This window comes from Notolabrus celidotus, chromosome 5 (assembly GCF_009762535.1).
Source record: "Notolabrus celidotus isolate fNotCel1 chromosome 5, fNotCel1.pri, whole genome shotgun sequence".
NCBI classification, from domain to species: Eukaryota; Metazoa; Chordata; class Actinopteri; order Labriformes; family Labridae; genus Notolabrus; species Notolabrus celidotus.
The window spans coordinates 24,964,140-24,991,743 of record NC_048276.1 but is presented as its reverse complement, the minus strand read 5'-3'; the positions used below and the strand labels follow the sequence as shown (position 1 = coordinate 24,991,743).

The window sequence follows — 27,604 nt, the reverse complement described above, 5'->3', positions numbered from 1 at the left end:
TGTACCAACCAACACATCGACAGTAATCAAAGAAGGTGGGACAATGATAGCAATGATATTTGGAGAATGAAGGACAGAGAGGAGAAGTCTGAGGAATGGGAACGCTTATGAATGTGGGAATTTAACTGCAGTGAAAGAGAGCTGAAAGGGGTGTGTGTGTGTGTGTGTGTGTGTGTGTGTGTGTGTGTGTGTGTGTGTGTGTGTGTGTGTGTGTGTGTGTGTGTGTGTGTGTTAGTGGGGGATGGGGTTAAGGGCAGTTCATCCACAGGGGTGACTGTGAGACATCCCTGCCTGTCTCCAGGCTCCTGCTCCCCCCTTCCCCTCCCTGCCCAGTGCTACACAAAGACACTGTAACGAACATGCTATTGGAGTATTACTAGAAATGAATCACGAGTCAAAGACATGTCATACTCTCCCAGAGCTGCAGCCTGATTATTTGCACATATTTTCTCTGTACAACATGATTATTTCATGACTGTATTAGTTATGATCTCATATGTAAGCTTGAAGAGGCCTTAAGAGATCCTAAAGAGGATCACTTTTGCACTAAGCATGCTGGATTGATTCTGTGTGAATGAACTGATCACATGTGTGGTGTGATTGACGCTAACTGTTAGGATCTTTGTAAAAAGTTTATTTAAAGATTGAAGATTGGCTGACAGTTATGAAACACGGGATGGTGTGGTGAACTAATAGTAATCGCTGGATTATGATAAAAAATGAAATTAACACCGACTCAGTCCTGATCATCTGATGGCTCTGAAGGTTATCCTGTCAGGTTTTCCTGTGGTGTGTGGAAAAGATTTGACTTCCCTTGATCTGGTTTAAAGAAAAATGACCACACCAATTTTAAATTGTAAATAAACATAACCATAATTTAACATGTTCAATGTTCACTACCAGCTACCCTGTGGATTATCATTTGGAACAGAACAACAGCCAATCAGGAAGCAGGCTACATGAAGAAGAAAGCACAGCAAACACAGCCACGAGGCTAATAACAAACACGAAGCATAAACTTAGATGTACTGTAGGTCAGAAATGGAGGACCTGCTTGTTTATTTGTGTTTACACATGTCCTGTGAGACATACAAGAATCAAAGTGGCAAGAAGTGGAGCTGAACAGAAATGGCTACCACAATGGATGTACCAGGTAGCTGAACAGCTAGAAGTGTTTAGCTTGACATCCAGGGAGCGTGGATTCTGGTTTTTGGTGAATTAATCTGTTATGTGTGAAGTGCTGTTGGTCATCATGTTGCTTTTCATATGCTTCAAATACACAAGTATTAAATCTGTCATTATCTGTGCTCATGTGTGGGTTATGAAAGTGTTATAAATGACAATACATTGAGAATCCGCTTGAGGCTGGCTGCAGAAACACTGGAAACCATTCAGGCACAAATTCCAAAAAGACGATCTTTTCAGCAGAAATAAACATGTTTACAGTCTGGTTCAAAAAACGGCTTGGCCCTACGTAGCCAATCTCTCAATCGGCACACACTGTACAGGGGGTGAATTTTTTTCCAAGGCGAATTTCAGAAGATATTAAGATTACAAGTTTTTGCCCAAATAAGGACATGACTGACTGGACTCCCAGTGGGGATCGCATAGCTGTTGGCTCGGAGGCTCAAACTCCGCCTCTTTACGTCCCACTCTGCCTGGTTGAGTTCAGCATTTCCAACATGGCTGCCGCCGACAATTGGCTTCAAAACAGTGCTCAGGAACAGATGGGTGACATCACGGATACTACGTCCATTATTTATACAGTATATGGGTCTCTCACATTATCAGCATCTGTTTGGATTGTGAAAAATCCTGTCAGTGTAGGCCAGATTTCAGGGATCCAGTTATATTTTTTTACCAGCACATGTGCAGGAGTTGCATGGCAAGAGATGTGACAGAGAGGCATTAACTGTTCACTGTTATGTAGCTGCTCTTTGTTGCATTACGAAAAACAAAAACAAAAACAAAAACACTCCAGTATGTTATCTTCCTCCCTTTTTCAAAATGCCCATCTGACGTCACATCAGTGCATGTCTTCATCAGAGCTGAGTGAACTGACTGCTGTGCGTTCAGAATATGTATGTTCTCTGCTTGTAAACATGCAGGGATGCTGCTGCTGTCACTGAAAATCCCAGGCTGACACTCAGTGATGCTAAGCAGATGTTTAGAGCATGTTAATTCTGCAACACATTGTCCTGGTGCTGGTTACGCTGTGGTAACAACAGAGCAGACAAAGTGCTGACTTTAACAGCTACATCTGCAGCACAGGTGCAGTACAGCGTTATTTGAGCTGGACACTAATTTAACAATCATTTGAAAAGACTGATGACATTGAATTAGAACATCACAGTTTTACTGGTTAGGTTTATCCAGTTTGTTGCTCAAGGAGTCTCTCTCTCCCTCTCTTCCTGCTGAGCACAGTGGGGGGAGAATCAGTGGTTTTGTTTTGTCAGCAGAAAAGAGACCCGGATAATTAAAATATGATGATTAATTTTTAATTGTATATATAAGAAAATAACAACACAGCATTCATCTTGTGCAATGTCCGTAGTTTTTTCATATCACAAAGAAAGAAATATGGTAGTGTGAGTTTGTAGCAATGTTGTGCAGCTGTGTTGTGCACATCGCTCAGCTTGAAACAGTACATGTGAACATATGAATTTACAGAAGTAAATACATGTGAGGCTGTAGTCTCTTACAGGAGAAGCTCACTGGAGTTGTGTGTAACATAGTGGTGAATATAAAAACATTTTAATAGAAAGCTGCTGCAGCAGAGCAGAAGAGCCTGAGTGTCTGTGCTGGGAGCGTCTGTCCAGGCTGAGGATGCTCTGAGAGCTTCCTGGTCAGCTCATTAAGTCTATGTGGTGGATGTTTGAGCCTTTCATGCAGTTTGGGTTCTGGTCTGACCCTAAGAGAGACCACAGGCTGCTGTCCATTCTGCACGCTCACTGACGCCTGCTGAGGGGGCGGAGCTCCTCCAGTTTCAGAGGCACAGGCGTGACTGATTCAGAAGTTCAGCTCAGACATAAAGCAGATTTATAGATGTGTGATTAGATATACAGAGCAAATCATGTGAATCATGTGAGTCCTGTTCTGCTGGCCACATCTCTGATACACATGGACTCTGTCACACTGATGACCTTTGACCCCAGAGGCTGTTTTTTTTGTCAGACTGACAAATGGCCCAGCCTCATCCTGCTGATCCAGCACAGTGAACTGTTGATATTAACTCATGTTGACACGCACACACACACACACTCTCTCTCTCTCTCTGTTGGTGTGAGTTCAGGGAGCGTCTGCAGCCGAATAGAAGAAGAGAGATGGTGATGCGTTCACTGCCCCTCCTCTCTCTGCTGATGGATTGTGTTTCTGGGACTCCTCTGGTTTGTTTGTTCTCCCTCTCCTACTCTCTCTCTCTCCTCCCTCTGATCTCCTTATTCTAAGTCCTTACTCTCATTTAACTTTTATGATTTATCTGTTTTTTCTCTCTTCTTTTAGACTCTGCAGCGTCAGCTTGAATCAACATTTGTTTTGATCCTGGTTCTTTTGATTAAAGTTAACTCTGCACAGTTCAAATAACACAAATCTTTCTCATCTGAAGTGACAGATTCACTTTCACGTAGCTCTGTCTGATCCCATGATGTCCCCTCACATGTCCTCTTCATCCTCATCTGTTCTCCTCCTCTCCCTCTTCTCTGAGCGCTGCAGAGAGCTGGTCACCCTGAAGCCGAGTGAGGACGTGTCTCTTCCTGCTGCTGAAGGAAAATCCATTTACTTTAGACTCTAAAGTGTTGTCTGCAGCTAAAAGGCCTGATGCATTGATTACAGTCCAAGTACTATAATACTCTAAGTGCTTCAATAGACCTGCCCCCCTCCCGCCCTCTGAGTTTAATGAAAATAGATCAGGTATGCACTTAATCACAGGAGGAAGTGAGGAAAGGATCGAGGACAGGGAGAGATTAAGTTGAGAGGAGAAGGTGGAACTAATGAGAAGATTAGAGCCTAAACAGTAAACATGGACTTTTAATGACGCACTCATTTTTATGCAATCCTTCATCTTTTCTTCTCTCTCTTGTATCTCTGAATAATGTGCCCACATGGCAGAGTTTCAGGTTATCTGCTCCAATTTGTCTCTTTGGCTGGACAGAGTCATCTCAGTGTCTCTGCTGTGCATCAGTAAATCTTCTGAGGTGGTGAAAGGTGTGTCAGCAGTGAACGCCACACAGAAAGTCATACCTCCAGAGCTTTTATCTCACTGGGGTTCATGCAAAGGAGGCAAACAGTAGAAGTACATATACTTGTGTCAAAAAGACTTGTTTGTGGTACTGTAACGTGAGTGTTTATGGTTCAGTCTAAGAGTACAAAGTGTCCTTCTGAAGGACATCTGCAGTTTGTGTGCTAAGCTAACTGAAGCTAAGCTCATATTTGGAGACCACAGAACTGAAATCATTCTCATTTTAAATCATAGAACATCAGAGTCAAATAATAAACATTCGCTTCAATTTGTAAATCACTTTGACGGGGAATGTCTCTTTGCTCTGTCTTCGGCCGTGATGATGACTGCTTTACTTTCATCCATGTGGCTCCAAGTTCTCCCTGTCACTCACAGAAATCTCATCCCTTAGACGCCTCTTCTCCATGCTCCAGTTTCCCTCTCTGTCTGTCTTCACACGTCTCTTACCCAGTTTACTTCAGGTTATGTCCGTCCTGTGTCATATGACCTGGTGGACACACAAGCGAAACAGATTCACTCTGTGTTCTCGTTCATGTGTTCAGGATGAAGTTGATCTTTATGTCGGGAAAGCATTGCACCATGACATATACAAATAAAAAATAAGAAATTATTTCTCTAAACGGCATTACTGTTAAATTTAATTTAATTTGAGTTTATATGATTAGGACAATGCACATTAATCAACATTTCAACAGTGTGCCTACATGTAAATATACCGGAATTAGCACAATAGATACATTTCATTCATAGTCCTTAGGCAGATACTTACATAAAACATAAAAGAACAAGTTTTAAAACTACAGGATGTCACACAAAAGTTAACAGGACACTACGCAAACTGACTTTTACATACAAAACGTTTGTGACATTATAAAAACAGGATGGAAGGTGAGGCCAAAGCCCCCGGGAACGGGCATCAAGTGAGAAAACAGATTATTCACGTGTTCATGACTGGTTTGTTTTAAACCAATGTTTAACTGTTTTTTTAAAGGTACAGTAGTTATCAAGCTCCCTAATGTGAGCTGGTAGTTTATTCCAGGACTATGTGCCTCTGACAGACTCTACCATTTGGCTGAATTTGGTTTTTCATCTCATTGCATCACAGTCTCATCTACTTTGTGCTCTAGTATTTATCATATTGTGTTGTTTGTTTTGTTTTTTATAAATTTGAGCAATGATTTAAAACATTAAAAACAAGAAAGATGTCAGTGTAGGTTTGAAAATGTTCAATGTTTAAAATATTATACTTCCTGACTATATTGCAATAATGGAAGTTGAGAGGTTTCCTGTCTAAAATGTTGATGGTCTTCTTAAAGAGAGACTCGATGGGTTGTAAAGTGCTGGCTGTTGTGTGTGACCAAGGTGTAAAACAATAGGTGATATGAGAAAATATCATAGCGTCCATATAGGCTTTTGCTGACCTTGAAGTGAGAAAAGGTCTTATATGACGGAAATTTGAGAGGTTGAACTTTATGATATTGGAGATTTTTTTTAATGTTTTTTCCTTAACTGTTAAAGTAACAAGTCTATTTTAAAACTGTTTCTGAGATGAGGGAGTGTGATGAGGTAGGAAGTGATTGAGGGAGGAAGGAGAGCTTAGTCTGACCATTTCAATCTCTCCTCCTCTCCTTTCTCCTGCTGAAACACCAGATCAGCCCCTCTGTATGTGTGTGTGTGTGTCTGTACATGTATGTGTGTGGGTGTGCATGTGTGTATCTGGTTGGGTGGGGGAGAGTTGCCCATGCTAGTAGGTGTGTTACAGGGTGGGTATTCCTCCTTTGTGCCAGTTTACAGCATGTGTTGTACTGGCCTCCATGTGTAAGTTCTGCCTGTTGTACAGTAACGTGTGCAGTGCAGTGCTGTTTAGTGCAGGAGTCAGGCTGTGAGATGAGATCATGCACATAACAAAAGGAATCCTCCAGGTTCTACGTGATTGTTTCTTTTGTAATCTTTATTTGTGTTCATGTGCAAATGCTCAATCTGTACTTTGAGAACAGAGAAGTATTCCTGTTTGTGGTCCGTTTGTAGTTTGAGTAGTATTGACCAATCAGGTGCCACACAGGAAAAACAGTCTATACGAAGAGCAAAAGCAGGTGGAACACAATCTATCGTAATGACATCCCGGCTCCTGGTAATCTGATGACTATTTATTTACTTCTATAAACAGATATCTGTGTGCAAGAGCAGCTTACAGTCTGTTCTAGATCAAACATTTACACTCAGACACAGATCTGATTTGTGTCGCCACACAACAACAGTGTGTCTGTTTACCTCACAACACGTCCTGTTTAGCTGCGTGTTGCTTTCACTTCCACTTCAAGGTGTCTTGTGTAAACTATCACATGGATGGTTATTCCTTTGAGCGTGCAGTAAATGCAGGGCCTCGGGGAGACCCCTCCCACCCTGCAGAGCCCAGTTCCTGTCCTGCTGTCTCCCCAGTGTCAGGAGGACAGGGTCCAGACCACCGCACCCCTGATCCATCTGCTAAGATAAGGACGCCAAGAGGAATGCATGTTAGTGTGTGTGTGTGTGTGTGTGTGTGTGGAGGGGGGATGTTGAAAAATGAATTCCTGAACCTCAGAGCACGTTAACCAAACATGTTTTCAGTTACACTGCTACTCACATTTCAGATAAGCAGTTGATCGTGTGTGTATACTGTGTGTGTTTGTGTGTGTGTGTTTGTGTGTTTGCGTGTGTGTGTGTGCATGTGTGTGTGTGTGTGTGTGTGTTTGAGCTTGGTAGTATGGGATTGGTTTGGTGGATGTGTGGGTGTAGTCAGGAGGGGGAGCAGTATTAAGCTATGTTTTAAAGAATGTGTGTGTATGTTTGTGTGTGTGTGTGTGTGTGTGTGTGTGTGTGTGTGTGTGTGTGTGTGTGTGTGTGTGTGTGTGTGTGTGTGTGTGGCTGCCCTGGCTGCAGCAGATGTAATGAAAGGTAAACATGTGAAGGTGTGGGTGAGCCCAGCTCTGACTGAAGCAGGCTAAAGTGGAATCTTACAGCATGCTCTTGATCATGATCAACACTTGAGGACAGACGTGTTACAATCAGTCAATTCTTGACCTTTTATTCCATGTCTGATTTCATCAACACAACAAGACAACATTTATTCTGAACATCTCTATATACCATTTATTGCTCATCTTACCTCAAACCTCCTCACAAGACTATAACCCTCAAACCTCCTCACAAGACTATAACCCTTTTTAAGGTTACTTCTACAAAGTTTTTCTCTAGTAAGCTGGTTCAACAAAACCTGAACCCCACTCAGAGATGTCATTCAGGAGGTTTTTACCTCTCTGTTCACTGAGGCTTTCTGCTCCAGTCTCTGTGTTTTCACATTAACTCTTTGAAGCACATGCCACAGTGTCCTCTCAGTGCAACACCTGAAAGCTCATTGTGAGAGTACAGCATGGGAGGCACCTGTCTGTAAATCGGTTTTAAAAATGAAACAAAACTGTTCCTTTTTCTATGTGTTGCAAAAAAAGTCCCAAATTCATTGACACGGGGGTAACAGACACACAGCTGGAGAGACAGTTCCACTGAGTTGGTGAAAACTATTGGGCAGGGATTCTCAGAAGTGATATGCTCAGACTATCAGGTGATCATATCACTTTTGTGCAACCTAAAAACAGAATGTCTAAAAAACCAAGTCTCTAAATATTTCTTTAACACCATAATCATTATAACCAGATGTTGTCAACCCATGACCGTTTAAAACATGGACAGGGTAACAACTATCACAGAAATTTCACAGCAGCCCCTGGAGTCTGGCCACAGTAGAGGGTATAAAGTTGCCTCCTCCATGTTAACAGATGGTGCATGGTTCAAACTTTAACATCAAGATACACATCAAATAATTGTTCCTCAAACATGGTTTCTGTCATTATAGTTAGCTCCTGTCAGGATGACTTATTTCTAAGTGTTGAAGTTATAAAAACGGGTTTAACATCATGATTGACAGCTCTGTTGACCAATGAGGATCCTGCAGCGTTCTGTGCACTGGATTATCAGAGCAGAGGAGGAGAGGTGAGAGGAAACAAACACTCACACAAGAGTCACTGAGCTTTCTATAACTGTGAGTGTCTGATTCAAACCCCCACAAGAGTCTGTTCTGCTGTGGCCAGATCACTCTGTACTTGTCTTGGCTTCACCAGCTGGATGTGTCAGCAACCATTGAGGCCATCTATTGGCCTCACATCTCACAATAAGAGGAGATGGAGGCCCTTTAATAGCAGTCAATGGCTATACTGCAGCAAATATGGACTCACTTTCTCCATTATAGTAACTTCCTCTGTATAGCTGTTATACACAGCAGGTATGAGAGAGTGATTACCTGACCGCAGTTGTAGGGAAGCTTTAATACTAAAACTTGAATCACATCTACAGAGACTCCACATCAGAATAAACTCATAAAATCTGCCCTCTTCCCCCTCCAGCTCATCATCTGTGTGTTTGATGAGATTTGAGCTCCACACAGAAGAGGGTGGCATTGCAGACAGCTCCTCTCCCCAGTCAGATTGCAAAACAAGAGCAAACTGCAGAGAGCTGCATGACTTCATGGGTGTGCTTTCGATGTTAGATCATTACTGTAACTTACTTTGTGAGCTGGACCTTGAAATGGATCAGATAGTAGAGGCAATTGATGTACAATGTAGCAGTAAGCTGGCCCCTCACTCAACCCTGAGGACTTGGTGGTTAAATGTGTGTTGTATGCATAGACTGGAGAGGCGGAGTCCTTAAAGCGGCTGCTCTAAATACACTGAGGGGTCCGCTTAAAGACAGGAGTGATACTAAGAAAACTGCAGCACCAGTGATGACAATAAGAAGCTCTTCTAGTTTTAAAGATCATAACTTCAATCAGAGCTGCGCAGACTTGGAGCCGTGCTGCACCACTGATATTTAACCAGAAGTATTGCATCTAGCGTTAGGGCTGACTGGGGGACACTGGACTCACTTTAGTGCTGTGGATATTATGATCAATGAAAAGTAATAGACAGACTGACAAAGAGAGAGAGAGAGAGAGAGAGAGAGAGAGAGAGAGAGAGAGAGAGAGAGAGAGAGAGAGAGAGAGAGAGAGAGAGAGAGAGAGAGAGAGAGAGAGAGAGAGCGAGCGAGAGAGAGAGAGAGAGAGAGAGAGAGATACATGCTTAAGGGAGAATGTAAGTAAGGAGTCTGGAATAAATTACCTGCTGCTTATATTAAATTTTGTTCAGAACAGCTGCAGCTGATTTTTGTAATGTCTTTATTTGAACCCCAACAGTAATGAGAAGTATTAAATGTCAGGGAGAGGAGGGACAGATCCCACACATGTGCAGGAGTCTCAGAGTGTTGCAGTCAGGCATCTTATCCTCCATCCACCCACAGCTGAACCACCTCCCCCTCATCCAGGTTCTGTCAGATCTTACAGATCAAAGTCTCTTGGGCTGTTCACGGTGGGACATAAAAGACACTTCTGAGTGATTTACAGCTGAGGAGTGTCAGGAAAAGTGCATTTAATGAACAGATTCTCTCTCTTCTGTTTGTCGACACAAAACAATCAGCGTTCAGTACTTTCACCCAGTCAACCCCACACAGACCCCTCCACAGATCGATCAACACATGAATGTCAGCTCTGAAGCAGTGGTGAAGTTTATACGGCTCATCTAAATGTGTCTTTGGCCAAAAGAGAACAGAGAGAGTAATTGCTGTTGACTCAAATATGTGCATTTGAAGTAAATCAATGCATACGTCTGCTCTTGTATGATTTAAAAACCCTCAGCTCATGTCAGAAGTTCACATGAAGCTGTCCGTACTGTGAGTCAGCGCTGACATTCCCCAGACATCCAGGGCCCGGGCTTTCAGAAGGTTTAATCTGTTCTGATCAGGTAATCCTTAATCAACCTGATCCACATGCAGACTTTTGCAGATACTGAATCTGAAGCTCTAAATGGGATTACGAATTACATACATTTTCAACAGGGGCGCCAAAATCCTCACAACCTGAAAGCTCCTTTCATTAAATATCTTGTGTTTGATTGACGCTGTTTGGTCTAAAATTTTATGAAAACAAAATACCCCCCCAATGTCACGTCATCTGTAATTGTAAAGATTCAAGAATTCAACATCAAAATATCAAAAAATCTCTAAAATATTTACCACACTGTAAAAATATTGTGTAACTCATACATTTTATCACATTTAATTCCTGTAATCTAGCCTTAATCCAGCCCTCTGCTGGGATCAGGATAATCCTGACTCTGTGGATCAAAGTTATCCACATCCACATCAGAGTTGAACCAGAACTGAATGATCTGATTTAATCCGATGTCATATCTGATGTCAAGATTTGATCCAATCATCAGTCCGACCTGATCACATGACTCTGAAACACCAGAGCTCTGAGGTTCAATCAGAGATGTTTGATTTCGGTTAGTGGTGAGGTCAGGATGGAGCCCACTGGACTCTGGCTGACACTGTGTCATTGAGCTCATTGTTAAAGCTGCACTGGGATGATTTGCTGGTGTCTGCATTACACCACCTTTATAAGCATTACACCACCAAATGCAGGGGGTTAGTGTGTTTTCATTTATCCATAGACAATGATGATTGGGACTATCACTTTAGAACTAAGTAAAGGATAACATGTAATTAGTTGGTGGTTAGCCCTCTGCTTCATATTGATCTTGTTTCATCCTATTGGGATTCTGTTTTGCATTATCACCATACATTTTCCCATTTATAAGCCAGCTACAAACAAAGAATTAAAACAAGCTGACACTATTGATCTAAAGATGATTTGATTGATTTAAAAATGATTTATTCTTACAGCTAAAGAAAGGTAGTGCCTCAGTCCCAAAGTCTTAACATTACTGTTTTCCATTGGCATATGCAGACAATGACTGCAGCTCCTGTATAAGCTCCTGTTTCCTGTAACTCCCTCAGCCAATCCTGTAACACTGCCGAAGCTCATGTTCTGGTTGTGGTTTATCATTGCTTTGTGTCTGTTTTCCTCAATTTGATCGACGTCTTTTTCACTCTGCAGTAGGGATGGCCTCAATTAATCGATTATCGATTAATTGATTGTTAAGAAATTACTCGAAACACGCATTTTTGTTATGAATTTTCCGTCACGTTGAACAAACATCATGTGGTCTCATATTACACTCAGCTATCAGGGAGGTGTTTTAAGTTTAAAGCATGTTTGGATGTGAATCAGTTGTTAAAAGTGTTGCGCACAGCGGAGATGCTCTGCTGGCGGCTGCGGCTGCGCGTCAGGTCTCCCCGTGCGCTTTTTTAAAAGAGGATCAATACAAAACTGCTGCCAACAATGACACGAACACGAAGGTTCACAACTATAAACAGGACATTTCCCACCTTTGGATACAAAGGCAACAGACAGGTGGGAAATTCAGGTACACTATGTTTGCAGACCAGCAACATCAGATCCGTCTGAGCTTTTCTGCAGCGGGACTGATAGTGACCCGGTTGCGCTCCCGGCTGACACCTGATCAAATACACGTTTATTTTTCTCAATAAGAACGAGGAGACAGAAAACTGGACACTGGGAGTCTGAAGTAATTTTCTGTTAGTAGTCTCAGCCTTCACTTTATAAGATTATGTCCGGGGAGAATATTTTAATTAGCCTGATCGTTGATATTCTGCGTGTCAAACATGTACCCGTATTAAATCCTGTCAGTTTTATGCATTTTGTTGCTGTAGAAAATATAATTTAGGGGGAAAACAACGTATTTGGCATTGTTTTTGACTTAAGAATAATAATGTTTTTTTTTATCAATTAACCGATAATTGATCGTTAACATTTCCAAAGATCGATCACGGAAAATACTTAAAATGTACATCCCTACTCTGCAGCTTCTAAGTAATATGTGTTATATTTTCCTCCTCTAGTCTTCTTCTCCCTGCTGGGGACTGCTCAGCCATGAATCACCAGTCATACGTTTTATGCTCTCCATATAAGTTTAGAGTCATTTCAAACTTATATCCCCCATGTTGTTTGCTGATGCTATTGGAAAGTAACCTTTTTTGCCAGATGGTCATATCTACTCAATGCACCGTAACTCCTTTCTTCAGACTTGATATGTGTGACATGGTGTCCTCTTTGCTATTGAGAGTTAATCACTGTTGTCAAGAGGTCTTGACCAATCAGAAACAAGTATTTAACACAGCAAGACAATAATTAATGTTAGGCAATATTACCCGACTGATATGACTACAGCACAGTAAATATTATGTACACATGCAGTGTCTCATGAACAGAGCAATCACAGCTGCTGCAGTCTTTATGACGTCACTTACTTACATTAATGTAGAGCAGGCTACACAGGCAAACAGTACCTGCAGCACACCTACAGTGTAGATGTCAGACATTTAACAATACAAAACACGTGTAGCTGTATGTGTCATAAACAAAACAAGGCTTAATTCAGACAAGATAAACCATCACACCAACCCTTAGACTGTATAAATAATGGACGTAGTATCCGTGACGTCACCCATCTGTTCCTGAGCGCTGTTTCGAAGCCAATCGAAGGCGGCAGCCATATTGGAAATGTGGAACTCAACCAGGCTTACTGTGACGTAAAGAGGCTTTGAGCCTCCTAGCCAACAGCTATTTGTTCAATCATGTCCTTATTTGGAAATAGAGAAATTAGCTATGTAGAGCCAAGCCGGTTTTTGAACCAGGTTTCTGCAGCCAGCCTCAAGCGGATTCTCAATGAATTGCAGTTTATAACACTTCCGCATGGGCTTCATAGTTTGAGACCAGAGGTTCCCGCTTGCACCAAGCAGTAGGATTTGTTTTTCACTCTGTAACTAATCTCACTGTCACCAATAATATGTGTTGCACTCAAGGAAACTCAACCCAGGATAGGACAGCAGAGACACAAAGCTATGTTCGAGTTAACCTCTGACAGCATAATCAATTCACACTGAAGGAGCTCTCAGCTCAAAGCTGGACAAATGATTTCTGATCACCTCAGTTTCCTATATATCAGCCTCCACATGATGGAATAGTTTAGTTTTCTGTTGCCATGATTTAGACACAGATAAAACCTTGAGCAGGGAATGTTCCCCTCTCTCAGAACAGGCCAGTGGCAGTTGTAGCTGCAGACATGAAGGTTTATTCACTGTGAGTGCCTGTTCTCCTGCTCCTCCTCAAGTGTTCAGGGCTGCAGAGAAGTTCCTACACACTGCACTGAGCAGCAAATGTGCAGAGAGACAGGTACAGCAGCAGGGTAGAGACACGTCACAAAACATGCATATTAATAATACTTTCTGCAAACATCTACAATTCAGTCTCTATGCGCTCACTCAGCTCCAGTTTACAAAATGTTTCTTTGAAACAAAGTTGATAAGAGCATCAGATTTGATCCAGTTTCTCTGGTCATTGGTTGGTGTTCTCAAAAGGCTTTGCACATAGTTAAAAGGCAAGTCTGTTGGAGCTAGAGTGCCCTGCAGTTCAGGTTTTGTCTGGTTTCCATGTTTGTGTCATGTGATGATTTTTTTTTATTTGGTGCAGTGTGCTGGGACACTCCGCACTGTGCTCAGGTGAGAGAGGGGAGGGTAATAGTTAAATGCACCTCACAGCATGCACCACTCAAGTAGAAACTGCTGGACACTTTCAGGCTCTTTGACACTGTTTAAAAAAGAGAAATGATTGGGCACTACAAAAATGATCAGAAGTTATATCCTTGTAAAAAACTCATCACTTAAGCTAAAACTTTTCTGCTGGCACTGAGTGTTTCCCACTGAGAAGAGAGGCTCTGAATAAACACTCATTCTGATGCACATTTCAGTTTGACTGCTGGTCACCTTCAGACTGTCCTCAAAACATCCACACACATTTTTTATTCATGACACCGTGAGCCTGTCTTTACCTCAAACGTCTCAGCTGTCACACCTACAAACCCTGTCCTCTTGTCTCTCCACGTACACACACACTGCAGAGGGAGATTTACCATATTGATTGTCCTTCATAAATAAACATTTTACAGTTTTTATTCATAATACTGAAAACCTTAAAAGCTCTTCTTACCTGGAAACTGGTTTTCAAACACAACTCCTACTTTATGAGAAATAGGTTCAACCATGGTATTACAGCGGTTAAACGACGACCTAATGTTGAGGGCAGTTATTGCATTAAAACACAGTGTCTGTCTTAATCTAAATGACCATGTTTCATCCAGAGATTAACCAGTTGTTTGTGACACATGCAGAGGCATGTGCTGCAGCTTCTCAGAGGTGAAGATCACGTTTCTGGTGTTCATACATTAAGAGAGGAGAGTGTGTAAGAAGAGGGATATCTGTATTTGAAAGGGCCAGGGTGAAGTATGGCCTTGACAGCCCCTCAGAGTTTCCAGAACTTTATTTTTATTTTTGCACTTGATTTTAAATGTGACATTTGACATCAGCTATGAAGGCTCACAACCAGATAAGTGACAAACTTTACTCAGCTTCCATCCAATACAGCATCACTAACAGCTGTGTGATATGAGCAGTTAAACGATCAGTTTTCATTCATTGTGCACCAATTTACATTTACATTTTTGCAAAGGGAATGAGAGACCTTCTTTGGACTTTTCTCTCTGTTGTTCAATTCCCAAACTACAACAATGCAGTATACACATCTACACTATTCAATTCAATTCAATTCAAACCTTTCTTCATTATCGAAAGGGCATTGAGGTTTCCCTAGTTTCCAGTGTGAGACATCAAAGTCCTAAACTCTGCAAGAGAAGGTAGAACTTTAATCTTAAGAGTTAGCTAGAGGGTGTTCTTTGAGTCAGGAGCATCAAAGGAAAATGCAGATTTACAAAGTTTACTGCAAGCACGAGGAACTTTAAGAGCTAGCCAGTCAGTAGCACCAGTCATGTAGGTCCCACTCCAACAAGTTTGTAATGTAAGGAGGTAGCTTACCAAGAAGGACCTTGAAAATGTATAAATAACAATGTTTGTGGTGCCTCTGTTATACATTTGATATACATACATTCTTCATGCTTGATCACTGTAATCCAAGATAAGAGAGATAAAAACATCTGCTTCAACAACTCTCTTCCTCAAGAAAAAATAATTTATTTATGTACTGGTAGCCAAGTTGTTGTTGCAACTTAGAGACAAAAGTGTACACATGACACTTAAATCAAGATATTTTAACTCAGTGACTCTCTAGATTTTTCAACCTGTTTAAAATAGAAATTTACACATTTTAATAATCTATGTTTCAGCTCTAGAGAACACTACTGCGTAAAGTATGTTTTTGTGGCATGAAGAACCAGTCTGAGGCTAATAAGATCTTCTTGATGATTATCAAAAACAGGTTTTTGATGGCTCCCTGTGCAGACTCAGCAGTGCAAGACAGGATAGTGTCTACTATCTGAACCTCGTTGCACACCTCTATTGATTAACTGAAATTCAGATTCAACCTTACCTAGTTTAACACATTGACATCTTTTAAAGAAGTTGTCCTGGACCAAGCACCACTGACAGTACACACGACTGCACTAACACACACACCTGCACTAACAGTACACATGACCATGCATGTAACAGACATACCAGTACATACAGTGCACACAGCAGAGTGCTTGTTGACTTCATCTTACACACACACACAGAGTTGTATCTTGGCTCTGGTCACTGTTGTGTCCATGCAGTGGGACATCAGAGCCCACACAGCTGATGAGCGTCCAAAGAACGGATGAATAAATAAAAGAGAGAACAATGCTCTGGCTCTGGCTCTCTCTTCATCTCTGGGTAAATCCCCTCCACTCTGCAGTGCCAGTATCACTGTGTGCAGCTGTGCTCTGATACCCCCTCTGGATCTCACGTACCCTCTTTGTAGTCTGTGTGTTCATGTGTGTGTGTGGGCTGTGGTTATTGACTGTAGGTGAAAAGGCTCTGATCATTGTATTGCTCCATGTGAATGCTTCAGCCTGCGGCTGTGAAACATACTGTAATGACCCCAAAATGGAGGAAATAGTACAAATAGTCATTTCATGGATGTCTCACGGCCAGACTACTTGTCAAAAACAGTGAATGTGCTTACATGGACTTCAGTATCTGCACAGGGAAAACATGTATATTCATGTTCAGAACTGTTCCTCAGAGACAGTTGAAAACTAATGCACATATAAGATCTGTGAGGTAAAAATGAATATCTGTAATCTTTTTAAACGGCAGGGGTCACAATCTGTCTTTGACTTCTCATGTTGAATGTTATGTTACGTCTCTTTGTCTGTAGCTGAATAGAGGCGTACAGACATGGTGGCAGCAGAGGAAGATTTTGCAGTTGAGGATGCACTGCCAGTGTTTCTCACACATAGACTAAACCTGGGCAGCCTGCCAAAGGAGGTTTGACCTCCATTTGGCATTTTTATTTTTTTATGCATACAGTATAACAGGGGCATCTATTGATGAACTTAAGATGCTTTTCAACCGCAGGACTTTCCCCAGGAACTAGGGACCTTTTGAGGACCTATGCGCACCCGCGATCCACAATAACATTACACACAACTGTGATTCACTTGATTCATATAATAACCCTTATAACATTTGTCTTCTCTAAGCCTACCAGTCTGTAATTCATTCCCAAGTTGGGAACAACAAAGAAGAGTCTAGCTAGATATTTTGCGCCATGCTGGACTGGGAGCACCAGGCTTCTTTCACAGGCAGAGCGGAGTGGGCGAGAGGGAGTGTAGACCTGGATGAGGGATTCCAGGTAGGCAGGAGCCATTTTTGTCACTGTTTTGTAGGCCAGAAGAAGAGCTTTGAATTTGATTCGAGCTGCCACTGGAAGCCAGTGAAGAGAGATTAACAGCGGGGTGACATTTGCTGTATTGGGCAGGTTGAAGACCAGACGTGCTGCTGCATTCTGGATCCTCTGCAGAGGTTTAAATGTACACAAAGGGAGGCCTGCTAGAAGGGAGTTGCAGTAGTCAATGCATGAAAGCACCAGGGCCTGTACCAGAAGCTCTGTGGCCTGTTGCGTCAGGTAGGGTCTGATCCTCCTGATGTTGTAGAGGGCATATCGACAAGACCGAGCAATCGAGGCCACATGAACCTTAAAGGTCTGTTTAAACACAGAAGAAGTCCTCTGGATTGCATCCTTGTTTTGTTTTTTATTGTCTTTTAGATGTAAAAATATCTAGAAAAGTATTTAATTATCATCTAAAGACATTTGTGTGCTATGCATTCAGCTGAAAGTCGCCAGTTAAAAGGGTCGCCCTTTAAACCGACAATGGACGATCTCTACCATGGTTACTACTTTTAACTGCCCAACACAGTCTCCACTGCTGGCTTTCAATATGAGTCTGGTTCTGCTCAAGGTTTCGGCCTGTTAAAGGATTTTATTTCCTGTGACTGTAACTTGGTAATGTTGCAAAGTGCTCTGCTGAATCCACCAGAGTGCTGCCTTGACCTGCTCTCACTGTAAACAGTATTGAAATAACATTTATTTTCAATTGCTGCTGTAGGCAAAGATTGTTTTATTGATTGATCAATTGATTCATATGTGATGCAGTAAACAGTAACTTGGAATCTCCTGTGTCCACAGTTCTGCTGGGTGTGCTGGCAACATGTGCCCAGACAGAGATGAAGAGGGTTGTTGGAGACAACGCCACGCTGCCCTGCCACCATCAGTTCTGGGCGGGGGATGACCCCACACTGGACATTGAGTGGCTGTTTCTCAAGCCCACCAACAGGCAGAGAGTGGTGAGTGTTTCTCAATGCACAAGGGTAAAAAGTAGCTCCATGATCTTCATCAGAGATCCATGTGCATAACAGGGATGAGTGTACAAATTTAGATTCAGACAATGCATTTAAGGCTCCATATTATGCTGTAACTTTTCAATGAATTACAATAATCAATGTCAAATGTTATGTCATATGTGTGTATTATGTGTAGCTACTTAGAGATGGAGAGAGAGAGAGAGAGAGAGAGAGAGAGAGAGAGAGAGAGAAAATCTTCATCCTATCCCCTTCAACCCCATCCCCCCTCCCTTTATCACCTCCCCGTCAGGTCATCACCTACTTTGCTGGACGGGTTTTTGACCCAAACGAAGCCGAGCGAGGCCGGGTCGCCTTCGCCGGAGAGTACTTGAAGGGTGACGCGTCCCTAATGATTAGTGACCTGTCTCTGACTGACTCAGGAGAGTACAGCTGCAAAGTCAAGAATGGCGCGCAGTACCACTGGAGCACCATCAGCCTCATCGTCCTGGGTAAGACACAGATGACATTGTCCTCCTAAAAAGCTTTATTATCACAGGATGCTCTGGGGTTTCCTCAGAAAATCAAAGATTATGATTTTGTTCACATCCTGTAATGTGCTATTAAAGATTTGGAATAGAATTCTAACCCTGTGGAGTTCCTGTCTACTAGACTAATAAAAGCTGACTAAAATACAGGGATAGAGAGAGGATCTGTAGGTTTTGTTCACATATATAGTCTGTGCTTGTCAATTGAAATGCATTGCTTCAGACAGGTCAGAGTTCTGGACTCTTTGAAGACTGCTTTCATATTTTAAGACCTTCAAAGATAAAGGACTTGTTCCACTGTCATGATTTTTGCCCCATTAGCACCTTTTGTCTATACAAACCAATGCAGCTTAGCCTTTTAGTACCCAGCATCGTAAAGCACATAATCGCTCTCGCCTCATTTTGTTGTAAAAATGGGCATTTTGACCTGGGTGTTAAAGAGTCCTGGGCCTCATGTGATCAATAGAGGAACTGCAGTTTTAACTTTCATAACCTAACAACAATTAGCAATGATTAGAAGTGCTCTGAAAAAGATGGTGCCACCATCACAAAAAACTCTGTTAGAGGACACAGGGCCAAACTCTTCAATCCACTTTGTCAGAGTTACTCAAAGTACAACCACTCTATTAACGCCTATCTGTTTTGAGGCATATTTAAAAAATAGATCAGAAAAAAGAATAAGTATAATGTAAGCAGCAGACCAACAGAGTACAAATCAGAGAGGAGAGTAACTAGAACAATGAGAGAAGAGTTGTTTTATCAGCCACAACAGAGGACATCACATAGAGACTAACACATGCTTTCATATGCTAAGAAAATATGTTTTATGAATAAAATTAAAATATGTCAATCAGAGTATTGGATCAGATGCATCTGACAGCCCTCTGTGCTAGAGTTATGTTAAAGTAGTTGTTTCTTCTTCATGTGATCCTGTGTGTTTGCAGTGAAGCCAGCGAAGCCTCGCTGCTGGATGGAGGGCAAACTGTTGGAGGGTGCTGATGTTAGGATGAGCTGCAAGTCGGCGGACGGCTCTGACCCCATTCTCTATAAATGGGAGAGGCTGCTGGACAAGGGCAAGTATGTGGGCAAGCTGCCTCCACTGGCCCTAATAGGTGAGTCTGATTACTCTCTGTGTCTGATAAACTAAGATCTCCAAGGTCATCCTGTATTTCTGCTTCTTCTTAAACCTCTAACATGATGATGGCCTTTTTTGTGCGCCTATAACATTTGTTTTTTTGTTTTATCACTGTTAGTACATACAAATAAAGTCTGTCTGTCTAACTACCTGTCTACCTGTCCATCTTAACACAAAACAAAGAGATTTGACCTTGACCTAATGACAAAAATCAGTCAGACCAAGAGCAGCTGAAGAAAACAATCACCTTTGTCAGAGAGTTTTGTTCAGATACAAGCTTTGCTTTTGGTCTGAACACAATATTATACACTCTTATAATGTGACAATAAAATCTGTTTCAATTGAATTAAAGCTTTGGCTTTTTAATTGTCATAGTCTCATCCTGCTGCCCTGTAAATTTCTGTTCAAATAACTGACTAAAAGACAAGACCTCAGTCTAACACACTGTTTCTTCTTTGCGGGTACTTCCAGATCTTAAAAACCCGGAGATTGTGACGTTGAGGAACTTGACCAAGGACAGCACAGGGGTCTATAAATGCACAGCCAGCAACGATGTGGGTGAGGAGAGCTGCACGTTGGAGGTCAAGATGCACTGTGAGTGGAAAACATTTACAAACCAATGAAAAGCTGTTTGATTTCAGCTGCTCGCTCACACCAGCTTTCTCTCAGTTATCTGGCCAATAAATAAGAACATGCGCGCACACACACACACACACACACACGCACGCACGCACACACGCGCGCACACACACACACACACACACACACACACACACACACACACACACACACACACACACACACATAGAAACAGTCACTGCTGATCTCACTGACTGACTGAGGGTCATATTTTAAGTCGCAGCCTGAGCCTTGTCAGCTGCGTTTCTTTGGCTGTAAACTCTGTATGATGTGAATGCGCCCGAGAATCCACTCAACAGCTCATCGTAAAAAGTCTCCTCGTCTTTAACATGCTCCCAAATGTTCATGCTGTTTTCTCTGTGTTTAGTTTGAGCTAGTTTTTAACACAAGTGAAGGTTGAGACAAGACAGATTTGAGTTATTTTCGGACTAATTGGTAGTCCTGGTGTAGGGAGAGCTTCCAATTTTCTGCAGAGACACAGAGAACTTCTGCAAACAAAAATCATTTTACAGTGGCAGTTGAAGGCAATACTTATGTGTCCCTGATGTCCCACTGTCAATACACACAGAGGTGTGAAGTTGTCCTGCCAGTGTGCCTATATTATCAGAGTATCAGAGATGTACCAGAGGCCAGACACGGGCTGATCAGGGCCGAAGAGGAGTGTGTCTTCTGATGTGCAGCCAACAACCAGGGAAGCAAACTCCTTGAGTCTGCCACTGTTTATATCATGTTGCTTAAAATTCTTAGAATCCTTACTTCAGTCTGTAGAATCTGTACAGCCAGATAAAATACGACATGCAGTTAATCATCTCAGTGCTGCAGTAGTTTAATGCATCCAGCACTCATGATGATGGTGCTGCTCTGCCATCCCTTCCTATTTGGTTCTGTAACTCCATAATGCAATGTAAAATCAGTCCCTGCAGGGCTTAGAGATCAGTGAGAGCCATATTATTGTCACTTAATATATCATATAAGGCATCTCAGGGGATGCAAAATTCATGCCCCAATGATACCTTCAAGTTCAGCCCAAGCTGTAAAGCCAACACAAACTCTCTTTATAATGAAGAGGCTTACAGAAGAAGGTTCAAGCTTCTGAAAATTGGCTAGAAATTGTAAAATGCATATCTTGTTGAGTGCCAGGTGAAGCATCCACCAGTAGCTCAGTTATAAACTGATAACCATTAACTGTTACAAACTCAGGTCAAAATCATCTCTTAAGCTATGTTCACACTGCAGGAAAAAGTGGCCCAAATCAGATTTGTTTGGGGTCAAGTGACCAGGTCAGATTTTTTAGAGGCAGTGTGAACACTCAAATCTAGCCCAAACCAGATTACTTCAAATCAGATTTAGACCACTTCAATATGTGGTCCTGCATCAGATACAGATCCGATTTTTTTCAATGCGACCTCAATGTGAACGGCCAAGGCGGATTTGATGCACATTTGATACTTTCACATCACTTCGTAGATGGAGATGGAGCGCCTCAATTGAGTGTCCTGCCGAAGGAGTCTTTGGCAGAGCCGCTGACAGATGTAATTGAAGTTGCCCTCGACATCCAGAAGTTTTGATTAAACTCTGAAACTATTAACGTTGCAGACCCACCACTCCTGACTCCGTGTCCGCATCCACATAGACCTTTCAATCGTATTTGTGGCCACAGCTCCGCAAAAAGCCGAAATAAGTAATTTGGCTCTCTTTTCCTTTATACTTGGCCTCCTTTACACCTGGTCATTCATTCTCCGGCTCCCACTGCACAAAAACTTTGAAAGCGAAAATGCTGACTTCCTCCATGTTTACGTTTGAGAAACAGCTGCATGTGACGTCATGTTACTGTTCTTTTGAGCATGCGGGTCAGTTCGGAGTCGCAAGCAGTTCACACTGGAATCAGATAGAGGTCACATTATAGATGGTAATGTGAACAGGCAAACAAAAAAATTGGATCTGAGCAAAAAAATCTGAATTGAGCATTAAGCCTTGCAGTGTGAACGTAGCCATAGTGTTGCTCAGACCATGGGTGCATTTTCAGTCCATTTATCTTTTGGTCATTGGAGTTTCCCCCACTATCTCCTAGTTTCTTCCACTACTCACTGTCTTGTCCTCCCCAAATAAAGGTGAAAAAGCCCAAAAATATAACTTTAAACAAAAATGAACAGATATAATACAATATGGGTCAAAGTAACGCCCTCTCAATCTCAGTGTACTGTGTCACACAGCTTTTAATGCATGTTTCTGTGTGGGTGTGTGTGTGTTCTTTGTTGGGACATGTGTGTAGATGTGAGGGGGATGGGTGTGGTTGCAGGAGCAGTGGTTGGCGTGTCCTTCGGCGTCCTCCTCATCATCCTCATCATCTGGTTGGTGTTTCGCAAAAAGGAACAGAAGAAATATGAAGAAGAAGAGACTCCGAATGAAATCAGGTAGGCTCAACGATGGCGGTAATAAATCACCAGTTGGATCATCCCCTCAGTAAACATTTGCCTAGTGAGTTTATGGTCTCAATCTATAGTTTCAAGTCTTCCTCAAAACAGCATGATGTTCATGTTGTAAATCATCGTCTCATTTAGAGTCAAAGAGACCTGAGAGCAGGGAAGGAGTTAGACAGGAGATACCTTGGACTAACAAAGATATTGACAAAACAATGCCTGTCTGTCTTGTTCTCTAAATATGGTCACTTTGGTCCCGAAACATCAAGACTGCAGCAAACAAACAACAAACTAGAAACAAACAAAGGAGGCGGTGACATCATGGTGGCTCAGTCCACTTATTTTATGCAGTCTATGCTACTAAAACCCAGTACTTTAAAGAAGCAAATGATTGCTTAAAATGATGGCACTCTTTCCTTGTCAGTGCAGAACACAGTATGAACAGAGAAATATGGTGGGTTTATGTGTTTACTGAGTATGAACATCTGTAAAGTGAACCTGGATTTATCTGCAGTGTCTTTGATTCTGTTGGAAAACTCTGATTTGATGAAACACTGAGCTCTCAAACAATGAACCATGTGCTCCTTTCAGGGAGGATGCAGAGGCTCCAAAAGCCAAACTGATGAAGCCCAACTCTCTCTCCTCATCCCGCTCCGGCAGCTCTCGTTCAGGCACCTCCTCCACCCAGTCTATGGTGCACAACATGGGGCCCCGGGGCCAACGACCATGTATCCCTGCTGTGGCAGCTCTCAAGGAAAACTGCCAAACCTCCAGCTTCCCTCAGTCTCCACCTAGCTACAATCAGACTGTTCCCAAGACCCCTGAACCTCGCTGCACCCCCACCTCCACCTCTACCTCCAACTCTAAATCCATCACCCCCCCTAAACTGAGTCCTGGGAACCTGAGCCGCATGGGGGCAACTCCTGTCATGATCCCAGCCCAAACCAAGGCCTTCCAGACTGTGTAGGAGAGACCAGAGCACACAGGACGAGGCAGCCTCAGGAAAGTGCAACAAGATAAAGATCCAGTTTAATTGTGAAATCTATTCTCACCATTCACAAGCCGCTGGAGACCAACAGCAGCTCAACTCTCACAGGGTCTCTGCTATATACTAACACTATAAGAACAAGCTTAACCTGCCGGTGTTTATAGATACACTATCACCTGAGCAACACCTGGATGAAGGTTGTGTGTCATAGCTGAGATTCAGAAGAAGCAGGAGGTGCTGACACTAAGGTGGAGCAGGGCGTGGATGGAGGAGCTGAAGTGGATGGAGTGAGAGGTTACAGAGGACAAATAGAGCACGTCCACGACCATAGATTTTTTAACAAGCTGAAACACCTTCTCACACACACTATGACAGTTAAAGGCTAAACCACCCTGCACCTGTGACTGAGCTGGTGACTGTAGTTATACTGAACGTTGTTAGAGAACAAAAACAGGATGAATGGCTCTGATTGTATAAACAGACTTCTCACACCCGTACACACTGTCACACTGTAACATATGGCTCTGCTTCCTCTGTGCCCACATGAGCTCGTATCTAGATGAGCACAGCTTCATCATGTTCTTCTACCATGTTCAGCTATTCTGAATTTAAACAGGATGTGTTCACACTTGATGATTTAGGGCCTGTGTCCACTAACAGTGTTTTTTTGCACTTGCAGCCTCAGTGTCAGAGCGCTCATCATCAGTGCTTACGAAAGTTTTTTGTGGTGTTCAAAACTGTTCTTCTTACCTATATTTGCTTTCATACGGGGACATTTTATGAAACATAATGTGAAAAATAATGGAGAGGAATCATGTTCTGGCATTAGCAGCATCTTTCCCAAGGCTTATTTAGGACACATCAAGGTCCATTCTGGGATAATTTCGGAACAGATCAGCCTGTCATTGGGCAAAAGCAGACCAGGAATAAGTTTCTCCTCCAATGTTATTGACAATGTTGGTATCAGAAGTTGTAAGTTTGGTAGTTAGGGTAGTGTCTCAGAGTTGTACTATTTTCAGCTGTGAAGGCTAAGAGCACGGCAACAAAACCAAGGTCATTTTTGCACTGAGTGCTGAAAACACTGAGCTGCACTGGTTTGATGTAGAATACAGGCACAACCAGCTCAAAAAACACTTTTAGTCAACAAGGAGGAGAATTCAGAGCGTGACAGATAAACGTAGAGATTTAATTTTCACGGTCGAGGAGTGCTGATCATTTTGCAGATTGTTAAAGGGTTTAGCAGAGGCCCAGTTGAAAGTGCCACACCATGATGGTTTACATGTGTTTAATTTCTCTTATCCTGCATTTGTCTCATCCATCTTTTTTTAGAACCATGTAACAAAAACAACTGTATGAATGTGATGATAATTTTTTTTCTTTTTTACCTAAGCATTCAAATGTTTTAGATTTTTAATGAATTTGAACTCTTACTCTATCTCTCACCACCTTTAGAACAGACGTGATGATCCCTCTGTCTGTTTGGTCACAGCATGCATATTGTGATGATCAAACATATACAGTCCTACAGATTGTGTCAAACCTGCAGCAGTTCTCCTTCACATTACACTGATAGTGTGCTCCTGTATGTCTGAGGAGGTTAAAGGTCATAGCAGACATCAGACAGACCAGCCTGTACACTCTCACATACAGCAGCTCTACACCTCACAGTATGATGATCAAGGTACACCTGGGGTGTCAGATCTACACTTGCACGGCTAAACTTCTGAATTAGCAATCATTAATAAGCAACATCACATTATACTTTCAATATGAACTAATATAGATTGCAATAACAAATAAGAAATGTCAGGATAGAAATTCAACATAAAGAGATGACAAAAAAAAAATAAAGCTAGTAGTTAATAGTTGAAATAATTGTATGTGTAAAAAGAAGTCTACTTCTGAAGACTACAGTGACTATCGTGTTTCATGAGAATCAATCTCAGGTGTCTGGGATGCTGTGTCCAATAAACCAATTGTTGACTGACTGTACAAGTAGCCCTCCCCAGTCTTCAAACATCACCTGACTTCAGCTACAAATCAACAAGCTAGAGGAGAGGATGCAGATGCAATGCAGACACATTTCATTTTTAGAGGGTTTCATTTGCGCAAAAACTGCTGTTTGTTTGGACTGGTTGCTCCTCCCCTGTCTTTCCATTGTTCTGTTATGTATGTCACCCTCATGTGTTATCTTGACCTATCCACTAAGTGTGTTATGAATGTTGTCAAAGCTGTCTTTGTTAAAGTCTGGTTTTGACTGATTAAAAAAGTTAGCTTTTATTTAGTTAGCTACCAAAACAGTTTTATTCCAGCCGACTCATGAAGTCACACAGTCAGAGGATTCATCAGTGAGGCTGACACGCACATCAAAACACATCAAGAAAAATGACAAGACACAGGGGGTAGAAGTTCAGTTCAATGTTGATCTAACTGCAGAGTGTTCTGTCAGAGAGACCCAATGAACAGAGCTGTACCTCACTCAGGTAACCCTGTCATCATTCTCTTTGTTAGTATAGAAGTCCTCCATAGACACTAGACTTTAGATCAGACATACTCATCTTCTGGTTCAGTTCTGTCTTATAGAGGAAAGCAGCATACAGCCACTTCTCAGTGGATGGCTGTGCAGGTGTCAAAGTGAGGATTGGTTTTGTCTGGTCTCTCAGCTCTTTTTTTTATTATTGACAAAACTTAGCATCAAGATAAAAAAGACAACATCCAACTTCTTACCTGCTCTGTATCACCTGTGATCAAGAAGTGATCATAGCGTCAGCTAACTGAGTGTAGCTCAGTCACACGTTCACTGTAATGCAGACACACACAGGGATAGATAGTGTCAACATGTCCAAACACACAGAGAGACCCTGAAGCAGGCTGAATCTTCTTGTTCATCTTTCAAACTACAAACACAATAATCCCTGTCATGGTGCCCCTCAGACCCGCACACAGTCCAAACTAAAGAGTTCTATTTAGTGAAACCCCGGTAAAGCTAAGGAATGATGATTATATGCATGTTACAGATACTATCTATTGGAAGAATTTTGTTCTTTATTGCCTCAAAGCTTATATTACACTAAAATTATACTTCTATAGATTAAATATAAAGGTCATATATAAATCAAACTGTTAAGTCATTAATTTTTGATATTTTTGGTTTTATTTTTATTCTAATCTGTTAATAATATGCATTAAATACAAAGTTATTTGTACTCTCTGTCTCTTCTTTATGTAAATGAAAAAAATATTCACTACAAAGTATGGCAACAACATGGTGCCAAGAGAGGCTGTTAGCTTTCTCTCTCATGATCTCAGTGTAATGCTTTTGTTTTGAGGAGAGTTGTAATTATAGCCCTTTGCTTGAGTGATAAATGTATATTTGTACAGAACATGAGAAACATGTTTTTTCTTTGCTCATTTTTTAAATATAAATTTGGATGGAGAAACACACAGAGCTGCTGTGGTTATTCCTCATACAAACACACACAGAGCTGCTTTGGTTATTCCTCATACAAACACACAGAGTTGCTGTGGTTATTCCTCATACAAACACACAGAGCTGCTGTGGTTATTCCTCATACAAACACACACAGAGCTGCTGTGGTTATTCCTCATACAAACACACACAGAGCTGCTGTGGTTATTCCTCATACAAACACACAGAGCTGCTGTGGTTATTCCTCATACAAACACAGAGCCGCTGTGGTTATTCCTCATACAAACACACACAGAGCTGCTGTGGTTATTCCTCATACAAACACACAGAGCTGCTGTGGTTATTCCTCATACAAACACAGAGCCGCTGTGGTTATTCCTCATACAAACACACAGAGCTGCTGTGGTTATTCCTCATACAAACACACAGAGCTGCTGTGGTTATTCCTTATACACACACAGAGCTGCTGTGGTTATTCCTCATACAAACACACACAGTTGCTGTGG

At 41.9% G+C, this 27,604-nt stretch overlaps 1 protein-coding gene across 1 annotated transcript in view; it reads left to right on the top strand.

The window, feature by feature from the left end:
• The window catches only part of LOC117812337 (CXADR-like membrane protein), a 68,885-nt gene extending 42,011 nt beyond the window's left edge, over positions 1 to 26,874 (top strand). Inside the window, exons 2-7 of the mRNA XM_034683027.1 lie at positions 17,787 to 17,944; positions 18,252 to 18,450; positions 19,431 to 19,598; positions 20,093 to 20,215; positions 22,533 to 22,674; positions 23,272 to 26,874. Coding sequence (XP_034538918.1) covers positions 17,787 to 17,944; positions 18,252 to 18,450; positions 19,431 to 19,598; positions 20,093 to 20,215; positions 22,533 to 22,674; positions 23,272 to 23,647 — 1,166 coding nt within the window. The 3' untranslated portion in view covers positions 23,648 to 26,874. The remainder of the gene's footprint in view (positions 1 to 17,786; positions 17,945 to 18,251; positions 18,451 to 19,430; positions 19,599 to 20,092; positions 20,216 to 22,532; positions 22,675 to 23,271) is intronic.
• The last annotated feature ends 730 nt before the right edge of the window (positions 26,875 to 27,604 follow it).